Below are 20,968 nucleotides of genomic sequence, written 5' to 3' on the forward strand. Positions count from 1 at the left end.
TTTTAAATTGAATGTCCATTTTCAAAGAGGAGAGGCTGTTATCCTATCACTTTACCAACATTATGATTATTTTTTTTCCATTGGGTAAAGTGTACGTCCAACAAAAATATTTAACATTATTAGTCTTCCTTTTTTTACACATAAAAAGACAGGAATCATATAAACATCACCACTAATCTTGAGTCAATTTCAACGGTTTAAAATTCAAATATGAAGAAATGACTAAATTATTGTTGCAACAATAGTGTGTGGCCCTAAAGAACAGATGGATTTGTCATTCATACACACCAAACTCAAATGTTGATTTGTTTGAGCAGTAATGTTTCAGAAAGGTGAAATTCCTTGTAAGTAATTCAAATGATATGTTCTGCAGCCTGTTTGCAGTGACAGTTTTTTCAGCTGTGAGGTTGAGCTGATGTGTTAATATTTTACACGAATGCAAAGGGCACAAAAACCATTAGCTAATCGGCTTTTGTCATTTAAAAAAAATTTTTACTTTCTCCCTGAGAACGCCCTGTGCTCATTGATTTGTCTCCCTCTTTTAATTTTCCATCTCTGGTGTCACCACATTCACAGGAATCTGATGGAAGGACTGGGATAAACGTGTAAATGTGGCTGCTGGGTGAACACAAACAAGGGGGTGGTAGAAAGCGATGATGGATTAATGGCTTCTGTCAAGCCTGAAATACCCAGAGTATGTCATTGTACAGATTTAGAGGAAGAAAAAGAACGACAGTATCCTCGTGTAAAATCAAAACATCAAACCCTTTTTGTCATTCGTCTTTTCCGCCAGCATCCTAATCACACAAAAGTGTAATGCTCTGTCCCCCTTTTTTATGACATGTCAAGATTAAAAAGTATAATGAGATCCCCAAAATGACAATAATTATCCTTATATAAATTAGAATGTGTGCTGGATTGTTTATCTTATCAGTCCAAAGCTCACAATTTCCCCTGCAACAGTATGAACAAATGGGTTTTAATCATGACAATGCACGCTGCTCCTTCATGCAAAAGCACCTCCAGCTCTGAGCACATTTTGATTTAGTAAATGACATTACATCATCAGGGAGGTTTGCAGCCATTGCGATTGGTACATTCAAATCTTTCTGACACAAAAAACAAGATTAAGTTACCTAACTTTGTTTGTTTCCAGATTTAAAAGAAGTCCCTAAATCTGACCCCCTTTCTCCAGTTGCAGGATATTAAAAGTGTTTGTGTGTGTGTATAAATTGAATTCACACAGATGTCCCACTGAGAAGTTGAGACACTCAGTATTTGTCCTTAAAAAAATGTTAGGATTCCTGATATGACTAATTAACTGTGCAAAAGTCACTCCAGCTAAGGAATGTTTCATATATCCTTTCTCTTCTTAATGCAAAAAGCCTGGTCTGAATATAAAGCTATTTATTGTTGTTCTTTGCTCTTTATTGTGTATCTTGAGTTTTTCTTTTGCCTAAATGTGAGAACATAATTTTTAAAAAAGCAACAATATTCTAAGTAGAAGTTAGTTCTATATCAACGCTTAAGTAAAGAAAGTAAATTGTCAAAATCTTGTGTAGCTTAAAGGAATATAACCACTCTAAAATATCATTGTTTAAGTATCCCACCTAGTGGACAAACCTTGAAGTTACTGTTTGAAAAAAAAAAAAAAAGTCAAAATAAATGTACTCAAATGACTTGTGAAACCTAAAAGTAAATTTTGACAAGGAAAAAAAGGAAGCTAAAAACATGCAGTTTTGTCAGTATTTTTTAAAAAAATTCTAGTTACAACGAAATGTTTAAAGTAGCAGAGTTTTTCTGGGGCCTTCTGACATTGAATGAATCCCTAAATGCAAATATATTTAATTGACAGACATGTATACTTATCATTCTTCTTAATAATAATAATAATAATGATAATAAAGAGGAGTCATAGTAAGTGAAATTTGTCATTGATTTCTGAACTCAAATTCTGCCGATGCTTAAAAATTCAACAAAGCTTTAAAACTATTTACTATTTATAAACCACTTAAAAAAACTGTCAATAAGGCAGGTGATAAATTACAAGTCAAACACTTCCAAACAACAAATATCAATTTTAATAAACATTTGAAATGCTGGGAAAAGCAAAATGTTGATTGTCTTCTTTTACCCACAGTATATTTTGTTTACCAACTTGACAATAATGGTAATATTGAATTACTTAGGGCAGCAAGATGATACTTTACTTAAAAAGAGAAAGTATATGAAGTTCCCACCACATGTTAACATAATCATAATATCAAAGTAGATCTTTTCAATAGCCACAAATATGTAGGTACATTTTTCCCCCAGAAACATCAAGCACACAAACATTTGGCCACATTTTCACAGAATTCACCTCTTAACCAGAACATTGAAAAAGGCCGTATGCTCGAGGCACAGTCAGTGGCTCCAACACATTCTTCTGTCCTGTTAGTTCTTCCCAAATACCAAAAATAAAATCGCATTTTTTCTAAATGTTATAACAAACATCTAAAAAAACAGTAACAGATTTAATTTTATGCCATGCATTTTGGCATACGTATTATTTTGATTAATGCTAAAAAAGATCTGCATCTTATGCATCCAATTAGGAATAGTGGTATTTTATTAATTCCAAGATGGGGCACCTTGGTAGATTTACAATCAGCTTTTATTTCTGGATATAAATATAATTAGTAATAAAGTGCAGTTGTGTGTTAACACTGGCCAGACGGAGGTTTCACAAGCAGAAACTTAGGAGGACCCCTTCAAACAAAGCAGGCTGGTAGGATTCCACATTCACTGGATGTTCCAAAAGTCAATTTAAGAACCAAGAAAATACAGTATATGCTGGTTACCCTTCACATAGAATAGTTACAGGTTTTGAACAGGATTCATCTTGTTGTTGGCAGCCGAAACTTGGAACAAAATAATCTTTTAGATAAAGCCCACTAAAATAACAAAAAAGAAAGCACACTTCAATATTTTAGACTAATTAATATTAAAGTAGTTTAAAGTTGTGCATAGTGTATTGCCTCAAATGTGTCCTCTGAATGTCTAATAGGTGTTCTTTTCCTGATTTTAGTTAAAAAGTTATTAGTTTGGTAAAAAAGAAGCAACAAAAAATCTAAACTAGTTGATCTACATTTTGGAACAACAGAGATGTTTTGCCAAGACTGATAAGAAATCTTTATGTTCTTTAAGTTGTGTAAAAAGTTTTGCTAAGAAAACATTAGCTGACCACATTGTAGGGTGAATTTCCAGTCATGCGTTTAAGCCAAATACTGGCCCAGACTACACCAGTTCTTTCACGTTGTCCCTCTTTTTTTAGTTTTAACTAATTCAGAATTCATAAGTCATAATTCAGATGCACTTTTGCTTTAATCCACAAAAGTTCTTCCCTATGACTTACTTTTAGAAAGCATAAGCCATCGTCCTGGTTCTACCGCCACCACTGTGCTCTAATAACTGGTATGATGTTACTACTCTGAAGCTCTAGTAGTTACAGCTGCAGGGAAAATATGTGAATACTTTGGAATCATTTAGTTTATGCATCAACTGGACACACAATTGTGTTCAATAAAAAAAAATTGGTGTGATTTAAGCAGGCAGTGTTCTTCTCAATCGTTGTGATTTAGATTGAGATGAAAAAAAATAAAATAAAAAATACACAAACATCATGTGTCCATTTTGTACAGAAATGTATGCACTCCCAAAGGGTTCAGATACTTTGTATTGCAACTGTATATATTCAACTCATAAAGCTAAAAGCTGACCGAAAAATTAACAAAAAATGTGCTTAAACGCTTTGATTAAAGCAAACGTTTTGCCTTTTTTGGGTCAGCAGGGGCTTTTGTCAGACATCTATCAGTGCTATTATTGATCCGTTTCTTTCTTTTTGGCCTTGAGTCCAATGTTTTCCTGTACTTTTTCGCAAAAAACAAGCACGTCTGGATGGATTTTTGACTTATCAAATGAACCTATCATTTAATTCATTCTATATTTATTCACAATACCTCTATATAATGTTTAAAACCTCCTGATTGAATGTTTAAAACATGCAGATTTTTTTTAATTAAAAGAATGTGTTTTTTCACAGCACTTTAAAGTTAGTCTCAAATATTTATATTCATCAAATCATTAGAGCAGAAAAGCAGCAGAAAGACAAACATGTGCCTCAATAAAGAAGTTAGTAAGCTTATGGTCAGTTTTCTCCCAATTACCTCAGGTTATGGCAGCAATCCCAACGATTAAAATGAATGCACAGCTGACACAAGAATGAGCTTGTCTCTGTGTGAGATGTTCATGCTGTGAGGAGAGCCCTGCGGTGTATCCCTGTAGTCAAATGCAGAGAAAAGTCATCTTAGGGCATGTCATCAGTCTCCTCGGCTTCCACGAGGCAAGACTCGTCCGTGTCTGGCACTCGGAACGGCGGGTGGTACTCAAACGCCGTAAAGATGGGGGAACCTGAGTTTTGCTTCTGGTGTACAAACCAAATTCCAGCAGAGACTCCCACCACAGCCACCACGCTGAGAATGACCAGGGTGGAGAGCAGCGCATTAGGTTCTAAGAAGAACAATGAAGGGAAGGCCCCTACAGTTAACACAGTGAAATGAGAATACTCAAAAAAACAATGAAAATTTCAAAGACAGACTTACTCCTTTTTGGTTGATCTGCCTCTGAAAAACAAAGAAAACAGATTTAGTTTTCAAGAAAATATTTGCTGTGCAGATGACAAAAGATCAGCAAAGAATCAATACATACAGACGGCCGTTCTCTGTGCAAAACTGATAAACGCAGCAATTTATAGAGATGACACGAGTCAAAGAAACAACAATAGAAAGTTCAAAGTGTGGATTACTCTGGTGGTTGCTCGGCTTCTGAACAATAGAAATTTCCTGCTGGAAACATTTAATAGAAACTAAACTTCTAAACTCCCTTTTCTCTACTTCAAATGGTTCCATTTCAATGGTCTAGCAATTTTCTGAGCATGTTGTCAAATACAGAGGAAGTGTAAACTCTCCCACCCAGACAGAAACAATATTATTTATTTATGTGATTCAGTATCGAAGAAATGAAATTTAGTGTTTTTTCCCCACGATGTGTGTTAAACTTTGTTGGTTGGGTTATAGTTTTTTTTCTGTTCAATTTATGATTTGTGCATTTCAAATTAAAAGCATTAAAAATGCTTTTTTTAGATTTGCTATAAAGAAAATAACAAATGAAGCCGATAACAAGTAAGAAAAACCTTTCAGTTAGCTGATGTAATGAACTAAAACAATACATACTTGTTAAATTTAACAACAATTGTGAGTTACTTTCAATGTAAACATACTGGTATGAAGTAGGGATGCATTGATTCACTTTCCCCACATTGCAGTTAAATGGTGTAACATAAAGTTTGGTTTAAATTGAGAATTGTGGCATCCTTTACTAACAAAATCCCTCTTATAGACTAGCTTGGAGGATTACAGATTTTTGTTTTAACATGTGTGAGCTGTATTGATGCAGGTTCACTCCATACTTCATGTAGAAAACACATCTCATAGACTAAGATGAAGAAATGTAAAGAATTTAAGTATGTTATCACACTGAAAACTGCTGTCACTATTTCTGGATTCCAAATACAGGTTTTGTGTTTGTTGGTTCATTAGTGCAGCTTAAAATATACATTATAAATATGACCTGTGCACAGTTTGCCATCAGATTATACCACAACATCTTGAAAGTATTTCAGATTGGGTTGCTTTGTTGCGACTATAATTCCTTCCACACAACAAAGCAAAGCAGGTTTATGAATGAAAGTGAAAAGTGCTTCACTAATTTCACTTTTGTCTAGTTAAAGTAACAAGCGTAACTTCATACTGTTAGCAAATAAAATGAAACTTACCCTGAGGAGTTTCGCAGACCACTCCGTTCTCCTCTTCCTCACAGCTGACGTTCTCCCATCTTCCAGAGGTGCTGTGCAGAGCCACACAAGTCTCCAGCTTTGGGAGGTCGGACGGATACGGGCTGTACTCCCAATTAGTGAAGGTTACCGGCTTGTCATCGAACCACCTCATGGCATCAGCTGAAAAGATGTCAAAAGTGTGACTTTTCCTTTTTTAAATTTTGACAGAAATTATATTTTCAATTGCTAAAATATATATATATACAAGCAATGGCTGTCTTCATCTCTTCAAGCATTCCTAAAATGTACTTAGAAAAATATATTTTCAGCTGGTCTGCTCAGTATGTCTATTAACTCATGCATATCAGCCTTCGACTGTAAGAAATACCCAGTTTAAATGTTGTGGTCAGTATGCTTCAACTGACCTTTGGTCACATGGTACTTACTGTCTGTGTCGTAATCCATTCCCAGCCACACGTTGACCCTGCCTTTCCACACTTGTGGGCTATAATTAATGACAAAATCATTCTCCTCCTTACTGTGGATGGTCAAAAGCTCTGAAAAATATAATACATAAAAATACATCACAGACACACCAATTTCTTTCTGGCTTTTTTTTAAATAGTTGGAACAGAAATGTGATATTACTGAAGCCTGTGCAGATTGCTTTAGCGCTGTCAATAGTGTAGCTTTTGATCGTCTCTTCCTCTCCGTGGACAAAGTGGTAACATTTGGCTCCAAATGTGACCCAGGTACGCCCATCTGCTGGGCAATCTATAAGAAAAATGTTAACTACATTTAACACACATTTGTTAGTTAAAGTTATTTAGACCAACACTACTGAAGAGCTCTATACTATATAAGACTAGAGCAGCAGTTTTCTCAAATTTCTCAAAGACAATACCTCAGTCAGTACAATGCAAATGATGTTCTATTTCAGTCTGTTTTGCATAGTAAGTCCCCATTCTGCAAGAATACATTTTTTGAGATAAATAAAACCGTGTCATTCTACACAAACCCTTGACATATCAGAACAAACACAAACTAAACTAAAAATTCCGAAAAATACTTAATTTGCTAATAAGCAAGAAACAATGACGATAAAGCATTCAGTTCGCTTATACTAATCCTGGTAACACAACACATGCTTGACCCGTATAATATAAACATACTGTAGGGGTGTAACAATTCACACAGGGTTTAGTTTTCAATACAGAATTGAGGCATCTCTAATGTCAACAAGATTTTCCATGCAGCCCTTCTCTTTTACCTCAAGTTCTTGATTTTTTTTACCCTTTATCTTTAGCAAATATTTTGCTCTCTGACCTTATTTAACAACATTCAAAACTGTTGTGTGTGCTAAACTTATTTCATGTGTTTTAAAAGTCAATACTGATTTGTTTGCTTTTTACATTTCTGTTCACAAGTTCTTAAAAGGGGTTTAAGTTAAAAGCAAAAAGAAGAAACCAACAAATAGGACATATCAGTTTCATCTTGTGACCACTGACCATTGTTCCTCTTTATTTTAGAACTTTCTTGCAGGAAGTGACGTCAGACCATCAGATTTATGTATTGTTTTTGACTGTATTCTAACATTTTGAGGGTCTTTTTTCATCAAATGTTCTATATATTTGTTCTAATAATTTCATAAATATACATATGTTTATGTTAGAGCTTCAAATGTCTATTTGCTTCCACGGCAAAATGTTTAGCAAAGTCACAAGGTGAAGCTAAAACGTATAAACAATCGCGATATTCTGGACAAGAAAGAACAGAACATCAACAAATGGCCCTGCAATATTTTGCTAACTTGAATTATCGAGTAAATTCTGCTAATTTAGCACCCAGTCCGAAACCCCTACACGCGGGCCTGGTTCGGATCGGACCGGTGGGTGTTGAAAACAAATTAAAGCAAGAAACACTTCAGTTTCCTGGGAAGGTTATGTAGCTTCTTACCTCCTGCGCAGCTTAACTGCGCCTGAAGAAACACAGCGAAACACACGATTAATAACGAATTGAAAATGGGTTTCATTTCCCGCAACTCCATGGCTGCACAAAGAGCCGTCTTCTGGTCGCTGTTGTTCTACAATCACAACTGGAACTTGACCAAAAAAAAAAAAAAAAAAACAGAAGAAGAAGAAACAGTCACCCCCGCGTGCGCACGACGCAGTTAGGCCCCGTATGAAAATAACAGGAACGATGCTGAAAATAAACCACAAAGAACAACAAAAAAGAAGCGTTTAAATGTCTTTAAAATAAAGAACTATAACGCGAATGCAGCGCTAAATATTCAGTACTGGGGTTGTTATAGTCTTCATGTTTACTTTCACATTTGGGATTCTCCATTTGCAGTATTTCTGTCTTTTACCTGTAGATGGCGCTGCATCCAAAACAATCCATAAAAAGAATAAATAAATGGATTGATAAAATATGAAAAATAAATGAATTTTCATGTATATATTGAAAAAAAATTACACATGCATTCATAAGCAGAATTAGAACAAAAGTTAAAATATATGTGACATATAATAGTTCACTCCTACTTCTGCTCTTGTTTTGAAGTGTTTTAATACATTTATTCACAAATATTTGTTGCATCTTTCTTGTTTGTTTGTTTTTTTACACAGACGGACAATTTTTGTGATACCCTTTTCCCTCAATAAAATATAAACTTTTGATGCCCGCTGACTAAACAAAATCAAACCAAAGTAGAAAACTATTTATTAAAATCAATAGATTGCTCACCATGAAAAAAAAATAACAAAAAAACAAGTGAAACACAAATATTACAAAAGGACAAACCTTAATGGAATATTTTGTTAGAGGAGCTTATGATTCCACAATAAATTTTATATTTTTTCCTGAGTTGTTCATTGGTAAATTGCACACATGGTGCTTTTCTTTATTATACATTTTTACACTTTACAATCATAAGTCCCATTTTCCATTCACACACTGTTGCATTCCTTGGCATGCAAGGATGTGGAACCTGAAACCCCGGAGTCACATGTGGCTCCTTTATCCCACTGTTGTGGCTCTTTATCTTTTAAGGAAAATGCTACTGATTTGCAAAAAAACTTTTTTTTTCAGTTAATTCACTTTTATAATTTAACAACTTTCTTTTTATCATTGATTGATTTTCTGTATTTCTTTTTTTTTTACATTTATCATTACTTTTCCTGGTTTCAAACTATTTCAGAGAGTATTGTGATTCTTTAACTCATCACCAGAAATGTATTCATATTTTTCCAGTTTTGTGCATCATTGCTGTTTTTTTGTTTTTCTTTTCTCAGTATTTCAGATGGTTTAGTAGCAATTAATTGTGCTGTTAAAATTCTATTGAATTTAACAAAAGCAAATAGTTTGCCAATCTGGAACAATTAGGTGTTTTCTGAAACAATGCACAAACAAAAAAAAATAGTTTTTTTTTTTTTTTTTAGCCAGGGTGGCGGTCTCGTTGAGATCTAAAACCACTTTTTTAAGGGAGCTCTGGAGAATAATCAATACAGATACAATGGATGTTAAACAATAAAAACATAGTTACAATATAATATATATTACAACATAATATTATAATATAAAAAGGAAAAAGAGGCGATTTTCAAAATGTGAAACTTCTCTATGAACATTTTTAAATTGTTAATATTTTTTTAATTTAATTAATTTTACAACTTCATAGCTGCACTACTAAAAATAATTCTATGTTACAAAGTAAACAGCTAACTTAATCCTACAGATTTTCATATTTTTGTGATAAATTTAGCTTTTATTTACAATGATTCAAATGTCCTTCTTGTTCACATATAGGTAAAGGTGTGCTCTAATGAAAAACAACAATCCGTGAATTGATAGTAAAAGACAATAGGTGTGCATCAACTGCAAAGGGGAGGGTTGTTAATAAAGGAGTAAAACCAGGCTTGAAGTCCACTGCTTGTAGGAGCATGTGGCACAAACAGACAGCTGAAGTGGGAGTTTCGCTGCTCGTCTGGAGCTGGGGGCTTCCCGTAGGGTGGCACAACACTCTGCAGGATACCATTGGGGGGGGGGACCCATCTGCCATGTGGAGGGCTGCTCACAGACGGCTCTATCCAAACTATTGTGAGTGCCCCAATGCATGCCCTACGGCTCGCTCTCTGAGACCAGAACCCACTCTGACCAGGTCTCGACTGTTGTGAACAATACTGTGTGACAGTGTTCATACCAGGCTCACCAGGTCCTCCCCGTCTGACCCGACAGCAAAGCCTTTCTTTGCCTTTTGACAGTCTCTTTTTCAGCAGTTTTCACATCAGATGAATCCTATATATTTTGCAGATTTTTTTTAGAGTGATGGGTTGCACATTGAGGATTTTTAAACAAATTATTTTTAGCATAACTAAAGCAGCAAATAAATTACAGAAAACCAATTAAAGCACCTTTTTGATTTTATTGAAAAAAAGAAAAGAAATGCACAGAATCATGCAACAATCCAGGGAAGAAAAATCTTTTGAACAGAGGAAAAAAAATCTTTGCACTGTACATACATTTATTTAGAGTGGCACAAATGAAACAAGTAACTTTCACATAGCTTAATGAAATCCTCAATTCTCAAGCCGACTTTACACAAATCTTCATAAGTTAGGATTCGATTTACTTAATCAATGTGGCGTTTGCTTTACACTCGTGCACCTTTTCCATCCAAAACTGAGACGCTGTGGCACTTGGTTCAGACACTAGTAGCAGCATAAACCTCACAAAGACAGTTTGATTCATCAGCCTCAGTGGTTACACAGAAATCTCAAGTATAGTTCCAGCAGCCCTTTATCACTCATTCCAGCAAAATACAAGAAAATGCTGCAGTTGTTTTGTTTTTTGTTTCTTCTTGACCCAAGACAAAAATCAATGAACATTTTCATTCAAAGCTTCACCGATCGAGCTTCTCTGAAATGCATCAGCATCCAGAATATGCTGAGGTGATGAAACATGAGAAAAACAAAACATTCGAGTAGCCTTAAGACTGTAACTAAACATCGTATCAAACAAGTTGTAGAAAATAAAACAGTATTTCAAACAACGTTTAAGAAAAATGTGTTGCCAGCTCCTGAGTGTGGCGTTTGGTCTGGAGGGGCGGGCTGGACCTGCTAACCCGACCTAAATATAGAGGACAAAAAACAAAAAAAAAACTGAGGTAGATAACTGGTCAGCTGACTAAAAACCCAGTCCAACCACAGGCTAAAGTCAGAACGTTTGCTTTAAGTCATCACTCTTGTCTCCTCTCCATATAAATGACTAATTCCTTTATTTTCTATTTGGTTTTATTTCAATCTGTGTTTCAGTAAAATTGTGTAACACTCATTAGGGCCTTCCTTCATGATTGTCTATGTACATATTAAGACACATAAAAAAAAGTAAAAAAAAAGAAAAAGGCACGCTGTTTAAACTGTAAATTAATTTTGCTGAGTCACTTAGGGTCCTTCTCAGAAGCACAAAACTATCTTACAATCAAAAGTGCCGAACAAAAAGTAAGGTGCAACACACATGCACACACACACACACATCCATCTAATTTGAACTCCTAAGTTAAAGCTGAGTTTGGTCAGTGATGCTTTCAGTTTTCAGTTTGGGAAACATTTAGCATCAAAATGAAAAAGAATCTCACTCAAAAAAGTAAATATTTATCCTATGGAAACTTGGACGCCTTTAATGTAAAGATCTCAACCTTTTCTGTTCAACGCTCCTCTGCTGTTGCACAAATATCGGACTGAAACGATTAAGGCAAATCTTATGATCATTCTGATGCTTTTTTAAAAAAAAGTAATCACATACCAAAAATTTAAGACATCTCACCATAAAAGCATTAACACAGCAACTGCAACATTTTCAAAATAAAATAAAAACATTTTTTTTTACCAGCATGCAATTTTTACAACTAGAAACATTATTTTTTTTATCCTTTTTGTAGAATTTTTGTTGCAACCCCTAGTAAAAATAAACAATTTCTAGTATGAAAATAAAACTTCTTTAAATAGAATAGGATTCATTTGGTGAATTTTATATCATCTAAAAAATGAGAGCAAAAAAAAAAAAAAAAAAAAAAAAAGTAGTCCAAATCCTGGAAAATGGTCCTTTGTGTCCGCTGTATGTGTAAATAAGAACTTTTCTTGCCATTGTTCAAGTGTTCAAAGTAACCTCAGCACTATTTGGCTTGTTGGTAGGAATAAGAGGAATGATTACTAGATGAATCCACTTGTGACTGTCCGATACTTTCCTGGAGGAGATAGGAGATCGGTTTAATTCTCCGTTAACTTTTCAAACAATTATTTAAAATTGTGATTCAGTTTTACACTTCAGTTCACACTTACCTCCAGAGAAACAGCTGCCGTCTGCATGTGTGTGTACTGTGGGATGTACGCTCCCTGCACTGGTGTGGTTGCAGCCATAAACTACACGAGAAGAGGCAAACGAACACAGATTACACAAGTTTAATGATAGTCTCAATTCCAAAGTAAATTGTGAAATGATTTTTATTCCAGTGAAGAGACTCCCTACCGATCCTGGTCCTGCCAGTGACAAGTGGCTCATTTGCTGAGAAAGAGGGGCCATGATGGAAGTTGGCTGCAGTTGCACAGATGGATCTATAGAAGGCGATATTACTGCACCCTGATCAGAGAGAGAGAACATGGTGAAAGAAAGGACTGAAAGCAGCTTCTTCTAATACAGAAATTATATGGAAAATTTCCATCTTTTTGGGAAGGAATTCTTTTTAGATTCTTTTTTTAATTAAATGTATATGCAGATTGATCAAGAACAAAAAATGTTAATTTAATTTACAGTATACTCCGGAGTATTTTTTTTCTTAGTTTAGCCAGGACTTTTACTCAAGAGGGACTTATTTGTAATTTTTTAAACATAAATAGGCTAATATTTTATTTATTTTCCCACTAACAAATGGTTTCCTTTCTACTAACAACCACTAGAGGGGGCAGTATGTGTGCATCAGTTTTTGCTATTGACAGTGCCAGAAGAAGAAGAAGTGTCATCCAAAACAAACATGGAGGAAAATATAATGTTTTTTTTCTTATTTGCATTGAAACATTATTATTCTTGTTTTTATTTTTTGTGATCTCGGACTAATGCAGAACAGAGAGTTGTCAAAATGGGTGATAAAGCAATGAAATAAAAAGTAAAAGCGCCATCATTTAGACACAGCTCCTGCAGTATAGAAGATAATGAACGCTAAAAGAAAAAAAAAAAAAAGACTGAAAGATGCCATGAACCAGACATGGCCACATGATAACTGATGATTTTGTAGATATTTTTTAAAATAAATAAACCTGATCTCTCGATATCATCTGTGTCGTCTGTGCGTTATAAAGAAGATATACAGTCAAGCTCCAAGTAGCGATGAGGCATAAAACTTGATGGTAGCTTCTCCAACACGCAACAGGAGGATATAGTATATGAAAACATTTTTGGACAAGCATGGAGGGTCCAATTTTATCCCTGTGAAAATAGGTAGTTAACGCGAATTTGAGGCAGAAGATGCAAGTTTGATGTGTGAATCACATTCGGTGAGAATGCAGCGTTACGCTAGGCTTGGTGGATTTGTTTTGAAACGTCAGAATTTTCTCCCAAAAGTGCAAATTGTACTCCAGAGTGACTTATATACGGTTTTCTTCCACTTGATTAGACATTTTTTTTGCTTATACCCCGGAAAATACACTAAAAACAAACTATCATTGATTTTTTTCCACATGGTATAAAATCTTTTGTATGTTTAACTTAAAAAACATTTCTAATTCAAGTACTTGTAGAACATTAGTGTCACTGCATGAGGACCTTAGTCTTGCATTAATTGCATTAAAAGTCCGGAGGGGAATGCTTTAGAAGGATTACAGATCGTGTTCTTACTGGGTGCTGCATGATATAGGGTTGATGAGGCACCCAGGAGGAACTCTGCACCTGAAACATCAACAAACACACAGGGCCAGAGACAGTCAATGCTAACTCCAGTCATCACGTACGAATGAGCACAACACGAAGCAGGATGGAATTCTGCGTTTAACCCACATTTCTAAAATTCCAAAACAAGCTTCTGCAGCTCAGATAAAGAGCCTTTAAACCTAAATAATGATATGTTTCTGTTCAAAACTTTGTGCAAGAGTGCAAACCTGATATGTTGAAAGAGGAGACATGTAAGGAGACATGGACGCCTGAGCAATCATCCTGCTAGAAATACTGTAGGGTGGTGGAAAGAATCTGTGAACACAGACATGAGGGCTGTATTCACACTATGATAAGTGTCACACATAAAAGGAACAATGAGCACAACTGCATGTGTTTACCCGTTCTGCATGGCGGCACTGGGGTCGTATGTGAGCGTCATTCCAGCCTAGCAGAGAAGGAGTCACAGGTTTAGCCACTCAGCTGAAGAAAATAACCCTCTCAACCTAAGCATTACCAGACATACCTACACTGTAAAAATAAGCCCTTTTAGCAGGTTTTAAGTTGTTTTAACTTATCTCTGCTACACTTTTGCAAGCTTTTCTCAAAATCACAACAGTTGAACAATTTTGCACCATTAAAAACAAGGCTAGAAACAAGGAAATTATTATTAAAAGTAGATAAAATCCCTTACATAGAGATTTAAAAAACTACATGCTATTTTATTTACATTTTCAATTCATTACATTTTATTCATTTTGAATTTTAAGACCTACAACAAAAAAAATGTATTTTTTGTGTTTTTTAACATGTTTTTGTTGCACTTTTCTCTTTATAGAGGACCTATCCAAAAGAATGTATGATTAAAACTACATTTCTGAGTATTCTTTCATTCAAATCATATTGGATCAGAAAACCGGATGCTTGAAAAAGCTCAGAATAATGACACAGCTACTGAAATGGGCGTTCAAAAGTCTCCTCGTACCCTTGCCCGCTCACTCTTAGGTGTGCGACATGATGCTTGACGTTATTTTTGGGATGATAATGTTAGCTTGAGGTTATAAGCTTGCACGTCAACAGTCCTCCCCACAACCCAGAATTGTATTTCTAATGAGTTACTACCACTGTTCAAAAAATATGTCTTAAAAAACAACAATTGCTTTTTGATTTTGGCTAAAAACTTCATAATCACAATTAAAAGATCACTAGAAATTATTTTATTAGAGTTAGACTGGCATTCGTTTTGAAATAAAAAAATGTTGATTTACATTCTAAGAATACGTGCTACTTTTAGATTTTATGAGGATTCAATAAGATTGGGCAACTTGTACTAAGAGCATTTTCTCATGTTGTTCACTTTTTGTTATACCGTATTTTCCGGACTATAAGTCGCGGTTTTTTTCATAGATTGAATGTCCCTGCGACTTATACTCCAGTGCGACTTATATACGAATTTTTAATGATGAGATATGGACCGTAAGTCTAGAGTTCCCTCTTATGGTGATCTATGCAATTACTTTATTTACTTTAGTTATTCAGACGTGACACAGAGGACGAAGAATTTAACGGATTTAGTGATATGGAGTGAGATTGCGTGCAATTAATTACAGTAAAGATACAAAGTTGATGAGTTCTTGAGGCTATAGTTAAATAAAACTGTTATGTTATATAAATGCTACACCTTTTCGTTTTTTTCACGATGCTAATATGTGAATATGTGTTGACACATATTCAGCCTGTTTTCTATTCACTTATGAATGTTATAACTTACCTTCCAGGATGATGTAATATCGTTTTTTTCAACCAGTTTGTAAAATAAATTACTTGAAAAAAATGCGACTTATACTCCGGTGCGACTTATGGTGCGTATGGTTTTTTCTTCTTCATTATTCATTTTTTGTCCCCTGCGACTTATACTCCGGTGCGACTTATAGTCCAAAAAATACGGTAAAATGAGTTATTTCTAATTACTGCAAATTTTTACTTTTTTAATTACAATAAAAAAATAAACATACAAACAATTTCTTAGAAGTAACAAAAATACTTGTTTTTAGGTTGCATAACATTAAATTTTGAGAAATTCTATCTAACAGAAAGCTCTTTCATCTTATTTTTCTCTTTGAATGAAACTCCTTGTTTCTAGATTTTGATATCTTATATAATTTTTTGTTAAGTAAATATTAAAGATAATTTTGCTACTTTTTTGTGATTTTCTTGCTGTTAGTAGGTAACCTTTTTTTTGCAACTTACTAGTCTGCAGTCGCTGTCTCTAGCCCAGGCGCGACCATTCTGGCCAAATTTATTTGGATTTTGTCTCTTTTTCTGTCCTCCATCAGCAAACTTGCAGAGCAGCGGTTCAGACGGCGCTGGGGAGACAGAAAGAAAAAAAAAATGAGATGACGTCAACAGAAACGCTTGCTTTTAACACACTCTACCACCACACACATGCACAGGACCACATCTGTCACTGCAGTGGCTCAAACCACAAAACTTACTAACACACATCTATTAAGCAGCCTGGGAACAGACACACCTAATTTGGCAGCTGTAGAGCCGTAATCTCCACCCCTTCTTAAAAGAGGCAAGGCCAGCAAAGCCTATTTCAGTCTAATAATCCAATTATAAAGCTTAGAGAAGAAGCAGAGGCCACACAGAGCTGCTCTCCCTCCTTTTCTTGATGCTGTGCCACTTTGTGCTGACTGCATAGAGAGCGAGTGCAGCAGACTCACTGACTCCTGCTGGATGAATTTTCCACCCAGCCCTTTATCGTCTCGTCTACGGAGCCACTTCATAACCCAACACAGAAGAGTGAGATCATCATGGAGAAAATTTAACTCCTTTCACATTTTATATGATTTTGCAGTCGTTATTTATTCCTCTCTGCCCTCGTTTGAGGCTCACCTGAAACCCCTGCAGGTGTTTTGATGAACTTTCCATTAAAGTGAGAAATGACGGCCTCACATTTTTCTGTTGACTCCATCCTGCAGATAAAAGACAGTCAGTGATAACTACCGGTGCAAGCAGGTGCTTTCCTAAACCTACTTCCTTTACATCTTGGAGGAAGTGGTGGCTTTGTAGAGAAAAAAAAGATTTTTATCAGCAGCAAAATAGTGTGCATATCTTCTTAATTGCAATGCATTTGGCCTTCAAGCCACACAAGCCCATTAAGAGCACACCCACATGCAAAACCACACCATGATGCACTGAGAGATTTGCTGGTGATTTCTGCTGTGGGGATGAAGGATCTGCCTGTCAATTATCAGGTTTTACAAGTCCAACAGGCAGAAACCACTGAAGACTGAAGCATTTTTACACTTACAATCATGTCTGAATGGTTATCAAAAACAAAATTGTGCCTGTGGGGTGAAGTTCAGATTTAGCAACTGGGTTATAAGATTATAAAACAGATTTTTCTTTTGTTAAGCTAATAACATGGATTCCTCCAGTTGATAAAAATGAAAACGTGCTTTTTTTGGTGGTATTTTCATAGATATCTTGAGCAGCATCAGGGTGGCAATCCCTGCTTTGAATATGCAGAGGCGCACCTATAGTTTAGGGAAAGCGAGTTAAAGCTCCTTCATGTAAAATACTGTAAGGGAGTAATCTGTGGGGCTTTACAGCCAGTTTGCATACAAGTGAGAATGGAGGAAAAGAATATAAAATACCAGGAGAAGGCTTTACTACAGGTAGAAAAGCCAAGACGTACAAGAACTGTGTTTCTCAAGTTGCTGAAAGTAAGTGAGACTGAGTGTATATGTAATGTCATGCGAGCTTGCAGTTTAGCTTCCTGGTATCAATACTTATTTTTAGGGGTCGGGCGGGTCAAAGATGTAATGATAAATAAAACTGTTATTATTAGAAGAGCAGCAGAATGTAAAAGCAGAGAAGTGCAGAGTCACAGCAGGAAAGCAGGACAGTTTAAAAAACTGCAATGCTGTTCCTGTGATGTGAATTATTACCAAATGTTTGTTAAAATCCAATTACAATCATCTTTTGATCTATTTTAAAAGCATTCTTTCAATTATGATTATGCATTTAAACCCTAAAGCATCATCACTTTTTTTACACTCTCTCATTAGCTTACAGCCCCTCACAACCCCAAGTAAACATTAGCGGTGAAAAAAAAGGGCGAGCAATATTGGAGTTATCGAGCTGTACAGTTTAGAACCAGACGCCAATTCAGACGAGAAAAACGAAGAAATTAATGGATTTAATTATTCGCAAGCGGATGGATCAGAATGGAGTGGAGCATGGAAACTTTGGCCCGCCTATTTCATTCGCTGTGTCACAGAAGAGAGATTTTTCAAACTGGATTTTTTCATCTGCTCCTGATTCACCCCAGTTTGAATAATGAAACACTCAGATATGTTTTTTTAATTTTAAATTATTATATATATGTCCCCTATCATGGGAAAAATGCTCCAAGAATATGTTAAAAACTAAAAAAGCAAACCATTTTAATTGGATTGAGTCTTTAAAAAATTCTCAGAAATGCAATTTTAAGCTTAATTTCTATATGTATGTACCCCATTATCAGAAAAATGCTACAAGAACATGTTAAAAACATACACAGAAAAACTTTAATTTGAGTGAGTCTTTAAGAAATACTCAGTAATGCAGTTTTAAGCTTCATTTCAGGCCACCAGATTTTTCTTTTTCCAATTAATATTTTTACTGTTATTGTAACTATTTTCCAAATTCATCACAGCACAAATAATAATTTAAATCTGTATCAATCTATGTCACTTTTGGTTATGGTAATCTTAACTTCAGAATCCAAAATTCAGAACCAATCCAATTTAAGTCCATGAAAGATATTTTTCTACTGCATAAAAAAGCAAGGGTACTGACCTTCTTCCCAGTTGTTTTGCAGTTTAAGGTTTTTATGGGTTATGAAATTAAAACTACTACTTCTGTCTTTTCCTGAATGTGTTTCTCTTCCAGTGAACTCTTCCTGTTTACTGATGTAAAAATGTTTGTTTTGGCCGCAGACAATCTAAAACTTTGTAAATTCGTGTTTCCTATTTGGCCTGGATTCAGATAACTTCTGTTAAAATGGTCCCTCTGATGATAGCACAACAAAAAGCTAGCAAAGCAGGGGTTTCACCTGGCAAAGCCCACTCCTCTGCTGACTCCAGTGGAGTCCCTCAGGATGCGCGTGGATATAACTTGGCCGAATCGCTTCAACATGTTCTCCAGCTCTTGCTCATCCATGGACAAAGGTAAGTTGGAGATGTATAAATTGGTTGGATCTTGTTCTTGTTGCTGTATGACAAAAAGAGATAGATAAAAGAATTGAAACCCAACAAACTATTAAAAAAACATGAAACTCTAAGGTATTATGGTGGTATTAAAGTGAAAGTGGTATTAAAAGAAAGAACAGTGCTGCTTTATTTGACAATATCAATAATGAATACAGTAAAATGGCAGCAGTAGAGCTGTCCCAAAAACTTCACATGACACTAAATAGGAAAATTAGGTTTTGCTTCTTGCCAAGTGATAAACTGGGACAGAATCTGATAGGCTCTTCATTGTAAAATGAGGATCAGATCTGGCTGAGATATCAAATACTTGAAATGTTCAAATGACAAAATGCCATAAAATGCATCTAGAAATTGAACTACAGCTGTCTGGACTTCTTAAGGCAAAGTGTTCTAAAAATGTTACCAATTGCTTATTTAATTTAGTATTACTGAAAAACATATAAAACACCAATTTAGGCACAACAGGATCACATTCAAATGTAAAATTCCATTTTTTAAAGAATTTTCTCAATTGGCTAATAAAATCCTATAAATAATGTATTTGTTATTATGCACCAAATTTAAAAATGTTCAAAAAATGATCAGTCCCTCAGTCTGGTCAGGGATGACAGAAAAATGACCACAAGCCTTCATAATTTTGTACATGTTTAGAGTCATCATCACCAATCTGCACTTCAAAGAGGCCATGATTGTGTTAAGCCCAACTTTGTCTTGACCCTGAGCTGTCGAGTACACTATATTACTAAAACTATTGGCTGAGTCATCAAAACGATCAGAATCAGGTGTCCTAATCATTTTTGAAAGAATGGGCCGCTCTAAGGATCTCAGTGAATTCCAGCGTGGAACTGTCATAGGATGCCACCTGTGAACCAAATCCAGTCGTGAAATTTTATTGCTCCTAAATATTCCACAGTCAGCTGTCTCAAAACAAAATAGAAGAGTTTGGGAACAACAACAACTCAGAAGTGGTAGGCCACATAAACTGATGGAGAGGGGTCAACAGACGCTGAGGTCGTCAACTTTCTGCTCAGTCATATGCTACAGAGCTCCAAATTTCATGTGACCTTCATATTAGTCCAAGTACAGAACGCAGAGAGCTTAATGGAATGGGTTTCCATGGCCAAGCAGCTGCATTACCAAGTGCAATGCAAAGCATTGATGCAGTGGTGTAAAGCACGCCGCCACTGGACTCTAGAGCAGTGGAGACGCCTTCTCTAGAGTGATGAATCACTCTTTCCATTCTGGAAATCCAATGTACCAGTCTGGCTTAGGAGGTTGACAGGAGAATAATATATTTCGGACTGCATTGTGCCGAGTGTGAAATTTGGCAGAGGCAGAATGATGGTGTGGGCTTGTTTTTTAGGCCACTTAGTTCCAGTGAAAGAAGCTTAAAATGCTTCAGGATACCAAAACGTTTTGGACAATTGCATGCTCTGTGGGAACAGTTTGGAGCAGACCCCTTCCTCTTTCAACATGACTGTGCACCAATGCAGAAAGCAAGGTCCATAAAGACATAGAGGACAGAGTCTGGTGTGGATGCCTTGCACAAAGTCCTGACCTGAACCCCATAGAACACATTTGGGATGAATTAGAGTGGAGACAGAGCCAGGCCTTCTTTACCAACCTGACCAATGCGCTTTTGGAAGAAAGGTCAAAAATTCCTATAAACAGACTTCTCAAGAGTGAGTCAAGACAGGTGAGCCAATACCATTGGTAATATTGGGTGAAACAGTCTTTTGAATCTTTGGACAGTTTTACCATGTTACCATAACCAAAAGTCAGCTCTCGCCATAAATTCTCCTAACAAGGACTCCTAATTGACCTCAGCTCCAAATGTTGTTTTATTGTCTGTAAAATAGATTGAATTTTTTTAGGCGAACGTCTTGGCTCGCTAAAATCTTTTTAAGAC

The 20,968-nt window shown here is 35.6% G+C and overlaps 2 protein-coding genes across 2 annotated transcripts in view; both read right to left on the reverse strand.

The window, feature by feature from the left end:
* Positions 1-2,058: 2,058 nt before the first annotated feature.
* Positions 2,059-8,202, reverse strand: cd302 (CD302 molecule). The gene is made up of 6 exons (XM_024286420.2): positions 7,832-8,202; positions 6,524-6,649; positions 6,322-6,432; positions 5,876-6,055; positions 4,644-4,664; positions 2,059-4,551 (listed from the first exon to the last, which is right to left on the reverse strand). The coding sequence occupies exons 1-6, from the start codon at positions 7,920-7,922 to the stop codon at positions 4,349-4,351; spliced, it is 732 nt and encodes a 243-aa protein (XP_024142188.1). The 5' UTR covers positions 7,923-8,202; the 3' UTR covers positions 2,059-4,348.
* Positions 8,203-9,025: 823 nt separating this feature from the next.
* Positions 9,026-20,968, reverse strand: part of LOC112155046 (RNA-binding motif, single-stranded-interacting protein 1) — a 19,670-nt gene continuing 7,727 nt past the window's right edge. Inside the window, exons 5-13 of the mRNA XM_024286418.2 lie at positions 18,903-19,060; positions 16,697-16,776; positions 16,046-16,161; positions 14,197-14,243; positions 14,023-14,110; positions 13,763-13,813; positions 12,401-12,511; positions 12,214-12,294; positions 9,026-12,119 (exon numbers count right to left, since the gene is read on the reverse strand). Of these exons, the coding sequence (XP_024142186.1) occupies positions 12,048-12,119; positions 12,214-12,294; positions 12,401-12,511; positions 13,763-13,813; positions 14,023-14,110; positions 14,197-14,243; positions 16,046-16,161; positions 16,697-16,776; positions 18,903-19,060 (804 nt within the window). The 3' untranslated portion in view covers positions 9,026-12,047. The remainder of the gene's footprint in view (positions 12,120-12,213; positions 12,295-12,400; positions 12,512-13,762; positions 13,814-14,022; positions 14,111-14,196; positions 14,244-16,045; positions 16,162-16,696; positions 16,777-18,902; positions 19,061-20,968) is intronic.

Source organism: Oryzias melastigma, linkage group LG21 (genome assembly GCF_002922805.2).
Source record: "Oryzias melastigma strain HK-1 linkage group LG21, ASM292280v2, whole genome shotgun sequence".
Classification (NCBI taxonomy): domain Eukaryota; kingdom Metazoa; phylum Chordata; class Actinopteri; order Beloniformes; family Adrianichthyidae; genus Oryzias; species Oryzias melastigma.

Excerpts from the sequence above, each read along its gene's own strand:
- cd302 (XM_024286420.2), bottom strand. The coding sequence starts at position 7,922 with ATGGAGTTGCGGGAAATGAAACCCATTTTCAATTCGTTATTAATCGTG. Across the intron at positions 6,056-6,321 it reads AATGGATTACGACACAGACA|CTGATGCCATGAGGTGGTTC; the intron begins GTAAGTACCATG and ends ACATCTTTTCAG. Across the intron at positions 4,665-5,875 it reads GGTCTGCGAAACTCCTCAGG|AGGCAGATCAACCAAAAAGG; the intron begins GTAAGTTTCATT and ends TTTGTTTTTCAG.